Raw genomic sequence first — 15,226 nt, 5'->3', positions numbered from 1 at the left:
TTCCCCTTTTCAGTGAAGAAATAACACCTGCACAGTTGAGTACATCACGCTAGAGTAAGGGCGGAATAAGATTAGATGCTAAAAACACTGTGAAATACATTTGTTGAGTATATTAGTTTAACCAACAAATGTTTACTGAGCATTTTCTATACGCCACACAGGCACTGTTCTAAGTAATAATACTGGGTTGGTGAACAAAAGTGCAAATGTTCCTATTCTGTAGCACATCTTACAGTCTTGGGGAAAACCTATTTTAGATAGGTTAGAAACATAAATAGGAAAGATAAATAGATGATAGATTAGATGCACGAATTGGTAGTAGATGACAGGAAGGTGACAGATATAATTACATATATAATTATATCCAAACACATACACGAATTATACAAATTCATTTCGGATCACTGTAAGTACTCTGAAAGGGTGTCTTTTGAAGAGATAACTTTGAACTGAGACCTCAATGATGAAAAAAATTCAGGGAGGAGCAGAAAGAGAAAGATTATTAAAGGAGGAGAAGAAAGAACAAGATCTGAGGTGAGAGCAAATGTGTGATGTTTAAGACACAAAAAGCCCGGGGGCACCTGGGTGGCTCAGTCAGATAAGCATCTTCCTTTGGCTCAGGTCATAATTCCAGGGTCCTGGGATTGAGCCCTGTATTGGTCTCCCTGTTCAGTAGAAAGCCTGTTTCTCCCTCTATCCCTTCACTCATTTGTGCTCTGCCTCTCTCTCAAATAAATAAAATCTTAAAAAAAGAAACAGAAAGTCTGATAATACATCTGGAGCCTGGTTATGCCAGTGATCATGGTACAAAAGGACACTGTGGTGGGAGTGGGACCACACCTAAAGAGCTTTCTGCATTTCACTAAGCAGCTGACCTTTATTCTAATGCAATAAAGAGCCTTTGGGTAATGAAGTGAAATGATGTTACTTGCGGTTTAAGAAGATAGCTGATGCTGTGTGAATAATGCGTTCTAAGAGTGTCATAAAAAATGGAATAGGGAATCAACAATGAAGAATTAAAGATGGTGTTTTTATTAAGAATGCCTATCACAACAATTTATTTAATATGGTATTGGCCATATTTTCACTGGAAATGCTGTCTACTGAGGAACTCAGAGTAATATTCACTAGGCCCTATTCTGTAGACTTACAGTTTATGAAGGGGGTTTATTGTCTCCTTTATGTTATTTTCTATCTGTTAATTCACAGAAGCAGTCACTGTATGGAGACTAAATGGACTAACATTAGTCATCATAATAAAGTATATCTTAAAATCCCAATTGGAAATGGTCCTGTTTGGAAATTGAAAATGTTCTGGGCTCCCTACATAACCGTCAGTGTGTACTCCTGGATTGGACAACGTTTCAGCTCCCTGCCAATCTGCCTGGGGCAACATTTTTGCTCCATGTCCTTCATTTCTGTTCCCTAAATTCTTTAAAATAATTGGCAACTTTCTCTAGCTGATATGTAGAGCTACTTAATTGTGGCTGTGTTCAGCTACTAAATCTGGATATGGGGTAGAAACCCACATTTCGAGGTAACTAACCAATCCCTGATCCTTTTGTGTTTTCAGATTCTAAGTACTCAAATGATACAAACATCTTCCGGGGGGAAAAAAGGGCAAGTTTACTATGGCAGAGATGAATCTCATTTCCATTGAGAATTTCCCTCCTTCCCTCCTTATGTTATAGGCAATTTCTATTGAGAGGGGGTAACCTGTAGAGAGTTGGCTGTGTTGGAAGAATGGGTTTCTTTTGGTCTATGTAAGTCTTGATCAAAATTATATAACTGGGGCACCTGATGGCTCAGTTGGTTAGGCATCTGCCTTTGGCTTGGGTCATGATCTCCAGGTCTTGGGGTCAAGCCCCACATTGAGCTCTCTGCTCAGCGGAGAGCCTGCTTCCCCATCTCTCTCTGTCTGCCTCTCTGCCCACTTGTGATCTTGCTCTCTGTCAAATAAATAAATAAAATCTTTTAAAAAAATGTATAACCTGTAAAAGCTTTGAGGCATCATACTTCCTGTTCCCATCACAGCATTTTAGTTACATAAGACGAACACTATAGCAATCTTTGGAGGAATATGGGATCTATTTAGGACTGTGTTTTCTCTTAAGTTTTCCAAAATGGCAGAGTTTCCCATCTCAGAAACACTACAACATTATTTTTCAAGTAAGGAATTGAGATTTCACCCGGAAAAAAAAAAAAATCACCAACAGAAAACTTTTTAAAAAATATTCTACATTGTTTCTAGAATCAAGATGGGAAATGACAACTATAAAAAGTTCAAAAGTAATTGCACAGAAAATAAACTGCGGCTGTTACTAATAATTTGGACTTTATAACTTGAGCATAGCCTCAGTGGCTACATTTTAATTCAGGAAATTCTTGGCACTGATCTGTCGATGATTTATACACAACAGAAAACGATGAGAGTAGAAAGTTTCTAAACATGCTACAACATTCCTTTGGGTATCTAGCTTGGATTCATTAGACAAGCTGGCTTTAGGAGCTGACTAGAGATCCCAGCCAGTGAAGGTTAAAAGGTGCTCTCTGTTCATTTTAACAGTTCCTCTTGGGTTTTTAGTAACTGCTTTTTCTCAAAACTTCAACTGAATTTGGGAATGTCTAGATATAATATTTCTGTGAAAATGGATTACATTATGCCAGAGTCTGAGTATCTGCTCCACAGCTCACATTAAATGCACCAGATAAGGCTACAGCAAATTCAGAATGAAGGATTCCAGAGTCACATTTCAAAAGGTAATACTAAAGCCATGATCTGGTAAAGGAAATATAACACCACTTTTACCAACAAAAAATATTAGATGAATCAAATCTTTTAAATTTTTGGATGTTGTTATTAATTTAGAATCTTTTCATTCTGTCAAAAGCCATCACATTGTCCTCTTAATATATCATCCTCTTAATTTTTGAAATTCTGGCTGTTTAATAGAAATATAAAATGTATGTGTAAAATTCAGTTGAACATGAATAAAATGGTTGTCTCTGATCTCAGAATCACACAGGATACAAAGAATAATAATAATAATGATAGGATAACTATATAAATTATAAATTAATAATTTTAAAAATTACATGAATATTGGATGCGTTGGAATCCTGAGATAGAACAAAGTTGAATTTTGAAAAAGAATTAAATTATGCTTCTTTCTCTAACCCTAGTCACCTAAACTTTACAAAGCCACAAAAAACTTCGCAAAAGTTAATCTGCTTTTATCCAGAGTGATTAATTTTCCACCTTTACTTCTTTTGATGTAAAAAAAAACCCCAAAAACCAAAAGACCAAAAACCCATAACCAAAGATCCCCCAGGAGTCAACACCACTTTGCCAACTGTATGCATATCCAACCCAGTCACCCTGCTTAGCTGGAGATGTTTACATCTTAACGCTAAGATCTCTTGCAATCATTGAGCTACAAATCCCAAATTGGGAAAATTAGGAAGATAAGGAGAAAGTCTGCTTTGAAGTATGATTGTTTTTTGAACATTAGTTAGTGCTAAAATAACTAGAGAGAAAACCCCAATTATACTCCTTACAATTATTCATCTAACTGATACATTTGAGTAAAAAATGACACAAATAAATAAAAATCCTAACTCTGTATGACTTACAGGAAAAAGAAGAAAATCTTAACTAAATATCTGTTAAGGGTATGGTAGGGATAAATAAAGTCCATTATCTACCTACATTTCTATCTACTCATTTACTGATTTACTTTTCCGCTCATCCCCTGGGTTTGTCACATGATGATTATGCATTCACTCTCTTAACTTTACCATCTTCATCTTTATGGTTTGATGATACAATCTTTGAGAGGCATCCATCATCCTATATATTAATAACTGAGATTAAACCTAAGGCAATATTTAGAAATTTAGAAAAATATTTCCAGAAACTATCATTAGCAGGGAGAGAGCAAGTGAAATGTTCTGTAGTCCCTTGAAAATGTGGCTCAACCAAGATCTCATTCCTTTGACACTACTCTGGTTGATTTCTATTTAAAAATGGTTTTACCCTAATCAGTTTTCCAAGGAATGAAATAAAATTGTTTATAGAAGAAAGATGTTTAAGAAGAAGCCTATGAACGGGAGGGACAGTAACCCCTCAGCTTGGTGGTATGTTCCAGACAATAAACTGTACATATCAACCCGATTCACCCTGGGATTGTGTCATATCATTGATTAAATGTAGCGTGTACATAAAGCTGGGCAAAAGGAAAGGGTAAGATGTCACTGGAAAGGAATTACTTATCCTTAAAAACCTGAAACCTCCCTTCAGAATTAAATTTGGGATCTGTGTTTATAGGCTGTTTTTGCCCCCACCTAGAGCGCAGGGGGAACCAATGTGATGGTGGCCAAAATGTAAGTTAGGTGTTGCAGTGCAGGGGCTGTATCATTTAACTTTTTAGGAAGTTCAAGAAAATTCAGTTAATGAGGAGAAGCCTTCAGAAGATGAATTGTTTCAGAATGTGCTTGGTTTGGTCCTGATTTAAAATGAGAAGAGAAATCTTGATTAATCAAGGAACACCTGAGTCTACTCATCTTTAGAACACAGATCCTCTCCTTTACCAGTTTCTTTGTGTTGCTCTCCATTCACATTCTCTATCCCTCTCACTTCCCTCTCCTTATCTTCAATGCCCCCTTTCCTTCTCTGTTCTTCACTAACCTGCTCTTTCCCATCTTGCCTCTTTCTGGCTTTTACCTTTTCCCCTCCTCCTACCATTTTATTCCTCTGTACTGACCAGGCTTTAGGCAAAAGCCTTTCAAAAACATTCTTTAGTTCCTGGTTGCAAGGGAGAAGTAGCCCTCGACACCCTGCCCTCAAAAAAAGAGACTTTTAAATGAGAATGAATTCCACAACTTCTGACAATTTTGATTTGTATTTTCTGGCTACTGATTATTTAAATTCAAGTCTATTTCAAGGTTCCTTCATTAACTTTGTATTTAAAATATGAACATGGCCAAATTATTGTTCTCTTTTGTTCTTGAATAGAGGACATTACATCATTAGAATTCCACACATTGTATTCCTTTTCACCTCTCCTATCTAGAAAGAAAGAGAGAAAGAAAGAAAAGAAAAAAGAAAATGAAAAAGAAAAAGGAAAAAGAAAAAAAGAAAAAAAGAAAAAAAAGTCCCTTCCCAGATAGCTCTCTTTACGTTACCCTTGCATTTTCACCTTCTCAGGATTGCTCTCTGGGCTCTGAAAAGGTAGACAATCTGCAAACTGGTTTCTATCAACTAGATGAACCAAGTTAATATATTTTGTTTCTTAGTTATTGGACCCAGGATGTATATCTCCAAAGAGTATTGCTATGCCTTCGGGTGGCAGTATGTTTTTCTGAAAAACAGGTCATGAAGAATTTGCACATAAAGAGTTTCTTCCATTAGTTTCGAGTCTCAGCTTATCATATTTCTATACCTTCTGAGAACATTCAGAACAAAATATCCCTGCCTTCTGCATAACATTATTCTTAAAAAAACAAAAACAAAAACAAAAACAGACTTTTGTCATAATAGAGAAGAGAGTGGATCCATTTCTCTCATAAGAGAAGATTAACTCAGTGGTGATGATGAAGCAATTGAAAGGAAACTTTTACCCTCTTATAAACTAATAATAATATTTCAAGTATTTGCTCTACATGGGCTTTTCATCTATGAAAATAGATAGATAAAAAAGAAAATGGATCTTGTAACAACAAAAATAAGAAAGGTACATTTCTGCAATGGAGATCTACTGGAATGTATATCATACTTAAGAGAAATCTATGGTAAAGAAATGAAATTAAATAACTACAGAGAAATATTTATTCAGTAATTTCAGTTTATAGCACTCAGAAAGCATTGTGGTAATATTTTTCTAATTCTATAGCTGATGATGCTTCAGAAAATATCTAAAAACTGTATTTAATATTTTAAGGTATAGTGTTCTAAAGATAGAGAGACATTCTCAAAATGTACATAAAAGTTCTGATGACTCTGGAGATACATGTAATAAACATGTTAGTATATCCCTTAAGGTAATAAGATGCACTCCAAAAAAATTTAATGAAGATTAAGTTAGTATTAAAGCTTCCTCATAACTGTCAAATTTATCAGATTTAATTGTAGTACATTCCAGGATGATACATAAAATAGAAACAGAGGTAAATATTTGAGCTACTTTTTAATTTGTTTTGTCTACCAAATCCTCAAAATCAATGTTTCTAGGAGTCACAGATATCAGATAAGTCATCTTTAGCAAAGATTAAAGCACAACCATTCCTTTAAATTTTCTTGAGTCCTTGGATTAACTATTATTATAGCATTATATCCATTTCAATTTAAAAGAATATAATTCGACTATATTTGGCCAACTACTATTTCTGTTCTTTAAACACATGTCTATTTTTTCTTACTTGGAGGGACTAAATAGATATTAAAAGTAGATTCTACCAAAACAGTAATGTTGCAGGCTCAATCAATGCAGTTGTTTCTGTTGACATATCTAGCATTATCTCATTTCTTGAAAATTAGCTTTTCAATTCATTCTTAGCCTACATTATACATCCCCAAGTTCTGTGGCTCTCTAAGGTCCAGGTATGCAGATGAAAAGTAGGTAAAATGCTTCCTGTTTACACTCTATTTATTTAAAGAGTTAACATACACATTTATTTAAGAATTATTATATATAATTAAATGTCAAGGAGCAGTTCTGGGTTTGTTATTTACACTCCAAACAAGACAGCTGATCATTAAAGGTACCTGTGTGTGTGTGTTTAGAATTCTTCAACAAACTGAAAATTATGTATAAAGCTTATAGAGGTTACTCATATTCACATGTTAAAGTATTAAAAGGGATTTCCTAAACTAGACTGGAAACAGTGTTTCATAGATGCATTATAAAATTCTGTTGATTAGTAAGGACTGATATCATGGAGCAGGAAGTAAAGGAATCAGATGCATGCCCATTAGTACTTTGGAAAGCCTTACTTTTTAAAAGTTGTATCACTATCCTGTTTCTTCCTTTTATACATTCCTTCCCTACCTGAAATCTTTGCAACTTATTTCAAATGTTATGAATTAAGAACAATTTTCTTGAAGCCAGTTTAAACATTTAGATATACACAAATATCATTGCAATACATCGCATACCCAATTATGCATTCCATTTAATGATCAAAACATTGTTCCTTGAGACTTTTTTTTCTCAGAATGTAGTAAAGGAACACTAGGTGGAATTCAAACCTGAAAGAATTTGTATAGCATGTCCAAGAATGGACGTTTGAAATTGACAAGAAAGAACACCTGGTAAGGCCTCTGATGTATATTTGAATTGTGTCTTTGACAAAGCAGTTCCTCTTAAACCTCTCAGACACGAATGGTGTTTGTTAGCCTCAAAACAGACCTATGATCCACATTCCATGAGATTACACTACTCTCTCTATATATATATAAAGACTAAATTCATGCTACCGTTCCATTTTAAAATAAAAATTTGGATTCCTAAGCTTCTTATTTTTTGTATATATTTGCTACCTCAGTGAAGGAGAGATGACTTTCTTAATATTGCCATCTAATTGGAATTTAAATATTGCTATCAAATAGTTTTTAACACATGCTTCAGAGAAGGTGCAGCATTAGCTATAGTTGGGAATCAGAGATTCTCACCTTGGTTTCCTGTGTGACTTTAAACAATAATTTATTTCCTTGCTTCCCTTGTTTTAGTCTGAGATCAATATTTTGTTTTGGCTTCATTAGTCTCTGCTTAACTAAATAAGATTGGTGGATTATCTTATTCAAACGTTATTCAAATATGTGAGTAATATCTAGCACTATTTATTCTTATTGTAATAAATATTGTATTATTTAGCGCTTTTTTCTTCCTAAGTAGAAATCTACTAGTATATTAATTGGTAAATTTTTACAATAGAAAATTAAGGTTTAAGTTCAAATTCATGGTTAAAAAAATTACCATCTATCTCATTCACCTTTTATCCCAGAGTTGGTACTAATCTAATGCAAAACAGTGGATCAATACGTAAAATTCAAAATAAATGTTTAGAGCATTAGGCTCAGAGATAATCTATTTGAATTCAATGTAAATATAGCAATGCCAAATGAAGTAGATGTACTCTTTGGACTAGCAGGGAGAATATTAACTTCATATTTTCCCCGGATAATAAAATCATTACACAGAAAACATTATGATTTCCAAGTAAATGTAACATTTCTTAATGTAATTATGAGATGTTTGTATCTGTCTTTTTCTACATATAGGTATGTGCACAGAAATACCATAGTAAATTGAACTAACATTGAGCAATCTATTAAAAATAGGATTAGTCCTTAAACTACATGCTACTATTCTTACTACTTTACATTTAGAAGGAAAGCAAGGCTTCATTAGTAAAGATTTGATACTGTTCTCTAAAATAAAAACACAATAATGCAACCCACCTCCCAACCCTGGTCTCAGACGATTGTCATAACCATCTAGGAGTCGGTCCAAAATTCTGGTGAAGACAGTAGTGTTGTCTTTAAGTTCATCTTGTAATGAGGGTTGTCCATAGCTGAAAAAGACATAAAGGCAGGTAACAATCTAAATTACATAATTCTATTAAAACCTTTTTTCCAAATAAAGCCTTCCCTAGATTTTCCTATTTTCTTTCCTATTGAATCTTAATTTGAAAATTCCTTCCGGCAAAGTTAAAAAAAAAAGTCATTTTAATTTTTACCATTTTCTCACATTTGTTATCACACATGATAAACTCTTTATTCTAATATTTCTAACTATGGAAGAAAAATTATAGGAAATGAGTTCTCTTTGCCTGTATAAATCTCAGCATGTATACAATGCTATAATACATGTTTCCCTGGGCAAGAAGGCTAATGCATGCTAAGGAGAAATAAAATCTGGCAAACTTCTTCCAAAAAAAAAAAAAAACAACAAACGTATTTATGAGCTATCAGATTAGTAGTTTTGCTTTCATTTAACGTAACGTATAGCATTAGCCTAAGATTTCACCTACCAACATTTACTTCTTTCATCCACTTTATATAAGTATATAGATATAGAGGTAGAAATATCTACATATATCTGTATTTATTCTTTTGATGTTCTTTTAGGATATTTAGATGAGAAAAAAAAGTTAAAACTTGTTTCTTAGGATAATTTACGTTTCAAATCAGTGTGTAATTTCCATTCCCCTCAAGTTTTATGAACTGATTTCTATAATGTGCCTATTCAAATCTCTAATTAAATGAATTTTTGTCATTTCTGTCTTAAAGTAAAAGATACCTCGGAAAAGATATGATCCAATATTCTTAATTTATGGTTTATTGAACTGTAGTGTGGGATTAGTGTTTTAAGAAAACATAGCAATCTGTGAGCAGAGCTTGAAATACCCTGTTTTCTTCAACTTTTAGTCTAAAACTTTAGTTCTATTCTTCTATAATGGATTAATTGTTCCTATTTAAATCTTTCTAGCTTCAGGAATCATTTCTACCCCTTATCATTACTAGTCTTTGAGTTTCAACCACATAGTGACCATAGTTCAAATACTGCGCATTTCTTATAACAATCACATTATCATTTATGGTTGTTGAATCATACTTTATGTAATGATTAGGATGACACCTCCAAAATCCTTTGAGAGAATTTTTTTTTATCTCAGTGGATCACACTCACTGATACATTCCAATGACAGCTCTGACCTTGAGTAAAAAAAAAAAAAATGGAGAGTGTAAACTAAGAAATGCCACAAAAATATCACTTTCATACTCTGTTTAATATGCTTTTGGCTTCACTCTTGTGTGTTTATATTACTGATCAATGAAAAAAATAGTAACATCCGAAACCAGGATTCACTTATTTGACAGGAATAAGAAATATAAAGAAAGTATCATTTCAAAAACAAACACTATTTTTAAAAAGGTAATTAGTTTTATATTGTCAAAATTCAATGGCCATTTTTCTGATAGAATTTTAATTTAATAACTGAAACTATTATAACTAAAGGCTCTTCATGATGCTAAATACATGAAATTCAACTGTATGGAACAATTTCCCATTCTCCTAAATTCAACAGTAATATCATACAGCTTGACAGTTTATTCTCCCTTGGCAAAATTAAACATCTTACTAGTTTTTTAAATCAAATTTTCACTGAGCTTTCCAGGATGTCTCATTAGCAGATGATACCAGTAAAGCAAAAATAGTTGTCTAAATGTAATTACTTATAAAAAGTCTTCACAAAACGAACTGTCACACATGCATGCATCTTTCAAGGATACTGGAAGGTCATCTTGATAAAGGTGGAAAAGAAATGCTAGTCCACTTTAAATTGTGAGGAGGGCCTGATCAAGTAGTCTAAGGAGGAAAGCAGCAAAATAAGAAGGGTAAGGTGAGATGGGGTAAGTGACAGAGCACAATTCGATTCTGGATACAATTCCTAGAATATGCAGTTGTCTATTACCTTTTCCTGCATTTTCTGCGTGTTGAAGCTTATACCAAATTGAGGAAAAACTTTCATCCCTGGTTTTATCTTATAAGTGCCTTTTCCACCAATTGTATGCACAGAATGCAAATGCCAAAGGAGACTTTTCCATCCCTCCCAGAAAACTAGTTCTGCTATCCCAGCTGGAATAGTAATCTTTATTTCCTGTGATTTTCTAATGAGGGTATTTCTCATCTCCACGTCTAATTTACCATGTCCAGTTATAACTGTCAAAGAATAACCCCAGAATAGAGATCAAGATTGTTTATTGCTCTTAAACACTTATGCCAATGTAAGGTTTCCTAAACAGAATATATAATTTGAAGAGAAATGTCAGTTACAGTACCTGATTTTGATTCCGAATGAACCACTCTGTAATAAAACACTGTGCACTAACTCCATCTACAGGTCATTACAATAGTAACACTTCATATAATTTTTCAAAAGAAATGGAAAACATTTAACTCCTCGGATTAAGAGTATCTGGCAATAGTGGATCTCCTCTTCATCTGATAGTCATCACTTACCACACACAATAGCAAAAAATAAAAACAGACAACTTCTTAATTAAAAAAAAAATTCCCAAATTCGCATCTTTCCAGATTATTCCTTCTCTCCACCTTAACTTTTTAAGAGTTTACCTTCCATTACATCTCAAAGAACCTTGGGTTTTTATGTCTAAGACTGTCTTAAGGGCGACAGGAATAGACCAAGCAAGAAGTATAAAAGCAGATAAAGAAGAATCTGAAATTTTTGGTCACTTACATCACTGCTACTACAATATGTTTATATGCTTGATTGGATCATCAGCAAATTTTCAAATATGGTTAAACATATGTTTAAATTTTTCTCATAACTTTTCCCACAATAGTCACGCTTAAATAGAGAAGTTCAATTTTATGTAATGTTCTTAAATATTTGTTTAGTATATTCTACCTCTATTGATTATACAAAGAATGGTTTCAAAACATAATATGCACACACATTTATAGAGACTTAGGACTTTCAAATTACGAATATTATTTTAAACTTTCCACTTTCATGCAGTCACAAGTTACTCTATGATCTTTACAGTTGGCTAGAAATTTTCTTGTTGGAAAATCAACTCATAGAGTATGCAGACATTAATTGGGGTAACTTTCTCTATGAATTTGGAAACTACATATTTCATTCAGTTACAACTGAACAGTGAAAAGTTCGATTTAAGACTTAAATGTTGAATTAATACATTCCTTTAACAAAAGCGTGTTAAGTGTATTCTAACCATCATGCAAATAGGATGGCTATTTTTTCATACTGCTCTTCTTTATTCTTAGTTGGGATTTTATTGCCGTTAAGTTTTTTGAATTCCCTTAGTCATGAATTCATCCAAGGACAATTTTCTTCCCCCTGAAAGAATAAATGAAAAGTTACAGAAATTATCATGCAGATTTAAAATAAAGTGCCCCCACCTTCTTCCAGTCAATGTGCTCAGAAGGAGGGTCCAGGCCCAAAGATACTCAGAGAAACCCGGACTTTTCTTCATTGCGGGCTTGTGCAGCTGAAAAGTAGAACAAGTAGAGATCAATGTCTCTCGCAAGAAACATCAGGTTATAACCACTAGGGCTGACTGAGGCAGTTCAGATGAATGCTTTGAAGTCAGGAAATGACCTCACTGGGATATGACACCTCATTGGAAGCAATGGAAACCTGGACCATCCATTCTCCACTATCCCTTCCATTTCTCCATTCAGAAATATATCAGTGTCTTAATTTCTCCTGTAAAAAAATACAAGTTGAAATGCTTTCAAGTGCCAATACTGCCCAACATAAAAACTGTTTTTTTTTTTCCCTTTAGGTTTTATATTTCCAATATAGTGTGAATTACTCTCTTCTTGTTGTTTATGATCTGAAAATATTGACCTTTGTGATTGGAGTTTCTATGCCTGAACTGTGAATTGAAATTTTTAAGCTGGTGTTTGTAACGGGGAGAAATGTTTTGGAGCTGAGATGGGGTAGGTTAATATGCTTCAATGACTGAATTCATCTTTGAATTCTGGATGCACCTTGATTTCAGAAGCAACTGTATTTATCTTAAAAAAAAAAAAAAAAAAAGGAAACACACTGTTGAATGCCGAAGTCGTGCTTATGTTCTCTGCCTGTGATTGCCTTATTAAATATGCTCACTAATGCTTCTGTGAGGCTAAAGGACATACTTTACAGTCAAACCATGTGCTGATCTCTCTCATACACACAAACCACACTCACATAAATGCATACAAACATGCCCACACATATCTTTTAAGCCCTCTTGAATTCTACCAGGTTGCTGCTAGAAAATGTTTCATCTCAAACAGATGGAAGCTGGAGTGCTTTGCTTTACATGAATACGGGAATCTTTTTTCCCTCTTAGGTAAAGTGCAATCAATCACTATCTGATTGTTGAATTTTAGACTTGATAGTGGGATGCTGGAGGAAAGGAGGAGTATGGAAAGCTTAAATATTTCAAAAAATTATGATCTATTTGTGGAGTCAATTTTTAAAAATTAGTGCACTACCTGGTTAAGGAGCAGATATGGTAACACTTTATTTCATGTGCTACAATTAAAGGCAGTTATAACATGAGAATGTTAAAGGTATTTTTTAGCACTTCCCTGAATCTATACTCCTTAGTATAGACAGTGATTAATGGATTGCATGTCTTTTAAAGCATGTTTTTCATTAACCACTCTATGATTGAATGTGATATGCCTTTAAGTACATCTACACAAATGCTTTCCACACTCTTGGGGATCATTTATATCAGTAAAAACCATTACAAACAGGCATGTTAGCAATGAAACATAATTAATGTGTTTGGAGTAAAATGGTCTAGATCTACAGATAAGAGCAGTGAGCTTCATAGTTTTTACTTAATTTAGTCACTGGTTTTGGCACGGATGAGAAGAAATATTGGATAAATATCATTCTATTAAAATACTGCATCTAAATTGCACATTTATAATTCACCCTGCATTAATCTTCAACATAATATGAAAGAAAAGCAACTTCTCTTGCCCTATTAATAATTATTGGTCTTTATAAAAAAAGGGGGGGGTATTCCTGAAGGGGTAAATGAAACAAAATCCCAAGACAAGGTACCATAGCTTTTTGTCCTCCTCTGGCATTTTAAAGAGAAAAACAAACCTATCATGGTACTCGAGTTGTTGAGTAAGAAAGTTTCTTGCAAATACAAACATAATAGTTTAAAAGAAATGCTAAGATGCCTCCTTACCCTTTTCCATCTTCCCCCACCAAACGCACACCCTCCAAACACCCATATCCCATGCCACTCATATCAAATGATAAGTTGAGTTTTTCATGTTCAGAACCAGAGAGACCCCTACACCAGAGGGCATTTTAGCAGCGTCCACTGGAAAGGAGAAAAGAGGCATTTTTGCAGACAGAATGTGAGAGTGCCTTCCATAGGACAGAGCATTAAGACAGGTTTTCTGTCCCAGCGTCTTAACTTTAGATGATGCCCCCCAAAGCCCCTCCCCAGCTCAACCCAGCACCCTCTTGAAAAAAAAAAAAAAAATCAAAACAACATGTCACCACCCACCCCACGGAATAAATTCATATCTGCCTAAGAAAGGGAGAAAGGAAAGAAGAGATACAGAGGGGCAAAAATAATGCTTCTCTATCGCTGCGGTTTTCACCCTGAAAGAAAAACATTCGTTGTTTCTACCTGCTATGGGGATCGGGCTCTTGTCCTGTTCCTCTTTCTCTTTTTTCTCCAGCATTCCTGTCTCTCCAGCTAGGAAAAGCAACGTTCAAAGCTCAGTGTGTAGCGGTCTGAAGCCGCACTTACCTCGGGCCCCCTCTGGGCACAGGATCGCTCAAGACCCGGGAAAAGTGTGCAAGAGAAAATCGCGGAGAGCCTGGAACCAGCGCGAGTCCGCGAGTCCGGGCGCGCCGGGAGCGGAGGGGCGTCCTCGCTCTGCCTCTCACTCACTCGGTCTGAGCCATCATGGACTCTGTGTGCTCCTTTGCTGAAGATTTCACACCCAAATCCGCTACCCAGTATCCGATCTGCAGCTATACAACAAAAGATTTCTCTTTACCAAGACAGTAGTAATACGTCCCAGGGCAAACCGGATGTGAAATAGGCGGTGACTTCATGCCAGAGAGATTTTATTTTAGAAAGGAAGGTGGTACCAGCCTCTGGATCTGGAGACCAATCCGCCCATTTTTTATATGCAGCACAATTTAACTTGCACCGCTCTGGCCCTAATCCCCTTCTCTCTGGCTGCAGACTCAAATCCTTCTACAATCTGCTGCAAGCTTTCCTTTTTTTTTTTTTTTTTTTTTTTTTGTTGGGGAGTAGGAATGGGGGAGCAAAGGGTAGACAGGATTAGAGACCCAGGGACTCCACTCAGAACCTTTTCATACTTTCAATTTATGAACACTATTTTAAGGTGTGCCCATTAAAAAAACAAAAACAAAACAAACAAACAAAAACAAAAAAACACTCATCAGTGTAACTAATCCTTTGATCAAAGATTCAACCCGTGCATGCATATGAATGAATGCAGGGAGCTGCAGGGTTGCACGTGTGGAAAGCCACTGTCCTCTCGCCTGTCTCCCTCACACGCACTCCCACACACATGTCTGAGTCCCTGTGTCTTGCGGAGTCACGAATAATGAGAGATTGGCGGGGAAGAGTTCTGGCCGGGAGGGCACTGGCCACCGGGTTTCGAGGCTTTCGCAC

At 35.0% G+C, this 15,226-nt stretch overlaps 1 protein-coding gene across 1 annotated transcript in view; it reads right to left on the bottom strand.

Moving 5' to 3' along the window:
- Positions 1-14,777, bottom strand: part of GABRA1 (gamma-aminobutyric acid type A receptor subunit alpha1) — a 57,170-nt gene extending 42,393 nt beyond the window's left edge. Inside the window, exons 1-3 of the mRNA XM_059174228.1 lie at positions 14,327-14,777; positions 11,949-12,037; positions 8,459-8,571 (exon numbers count right to left, since the gene is read on the bottom strand). Of these exons, the coding sequence (XP_059030211.1) occupies positions 8,459-8,571; positions 11,949-12,022 (187 nt within the window). The 5' untranslated portion in view covers positions 12,023-12,037; positions 14,327-14,777. The remainder of the gene's footprint in view (positions 1-8,458; positions 8,572-11,948; positions 12,038-14,326) is intronic.
- Positions 14,778-15,226: the final 449 nt, after the last annotated feature.

Source organism: Mustela lutreola, chromosome 5, assembly GCF_030435805.1.
Source record: "Mustela lutreola isolate mMusLut2 chromosome 5, mMusLut2.pri, whole genome shotgun sequence".
NCBI classification, from domain to species: domain Eukaryota; kingdom Metazoa; phylum Chordata; class Mammalia; order Carnivora; family Mustelidae; genus Mustela; species Mustela lutreola.
This window is presented reverse-complemented; position numbering and strand designations above follow the sequence as displayed.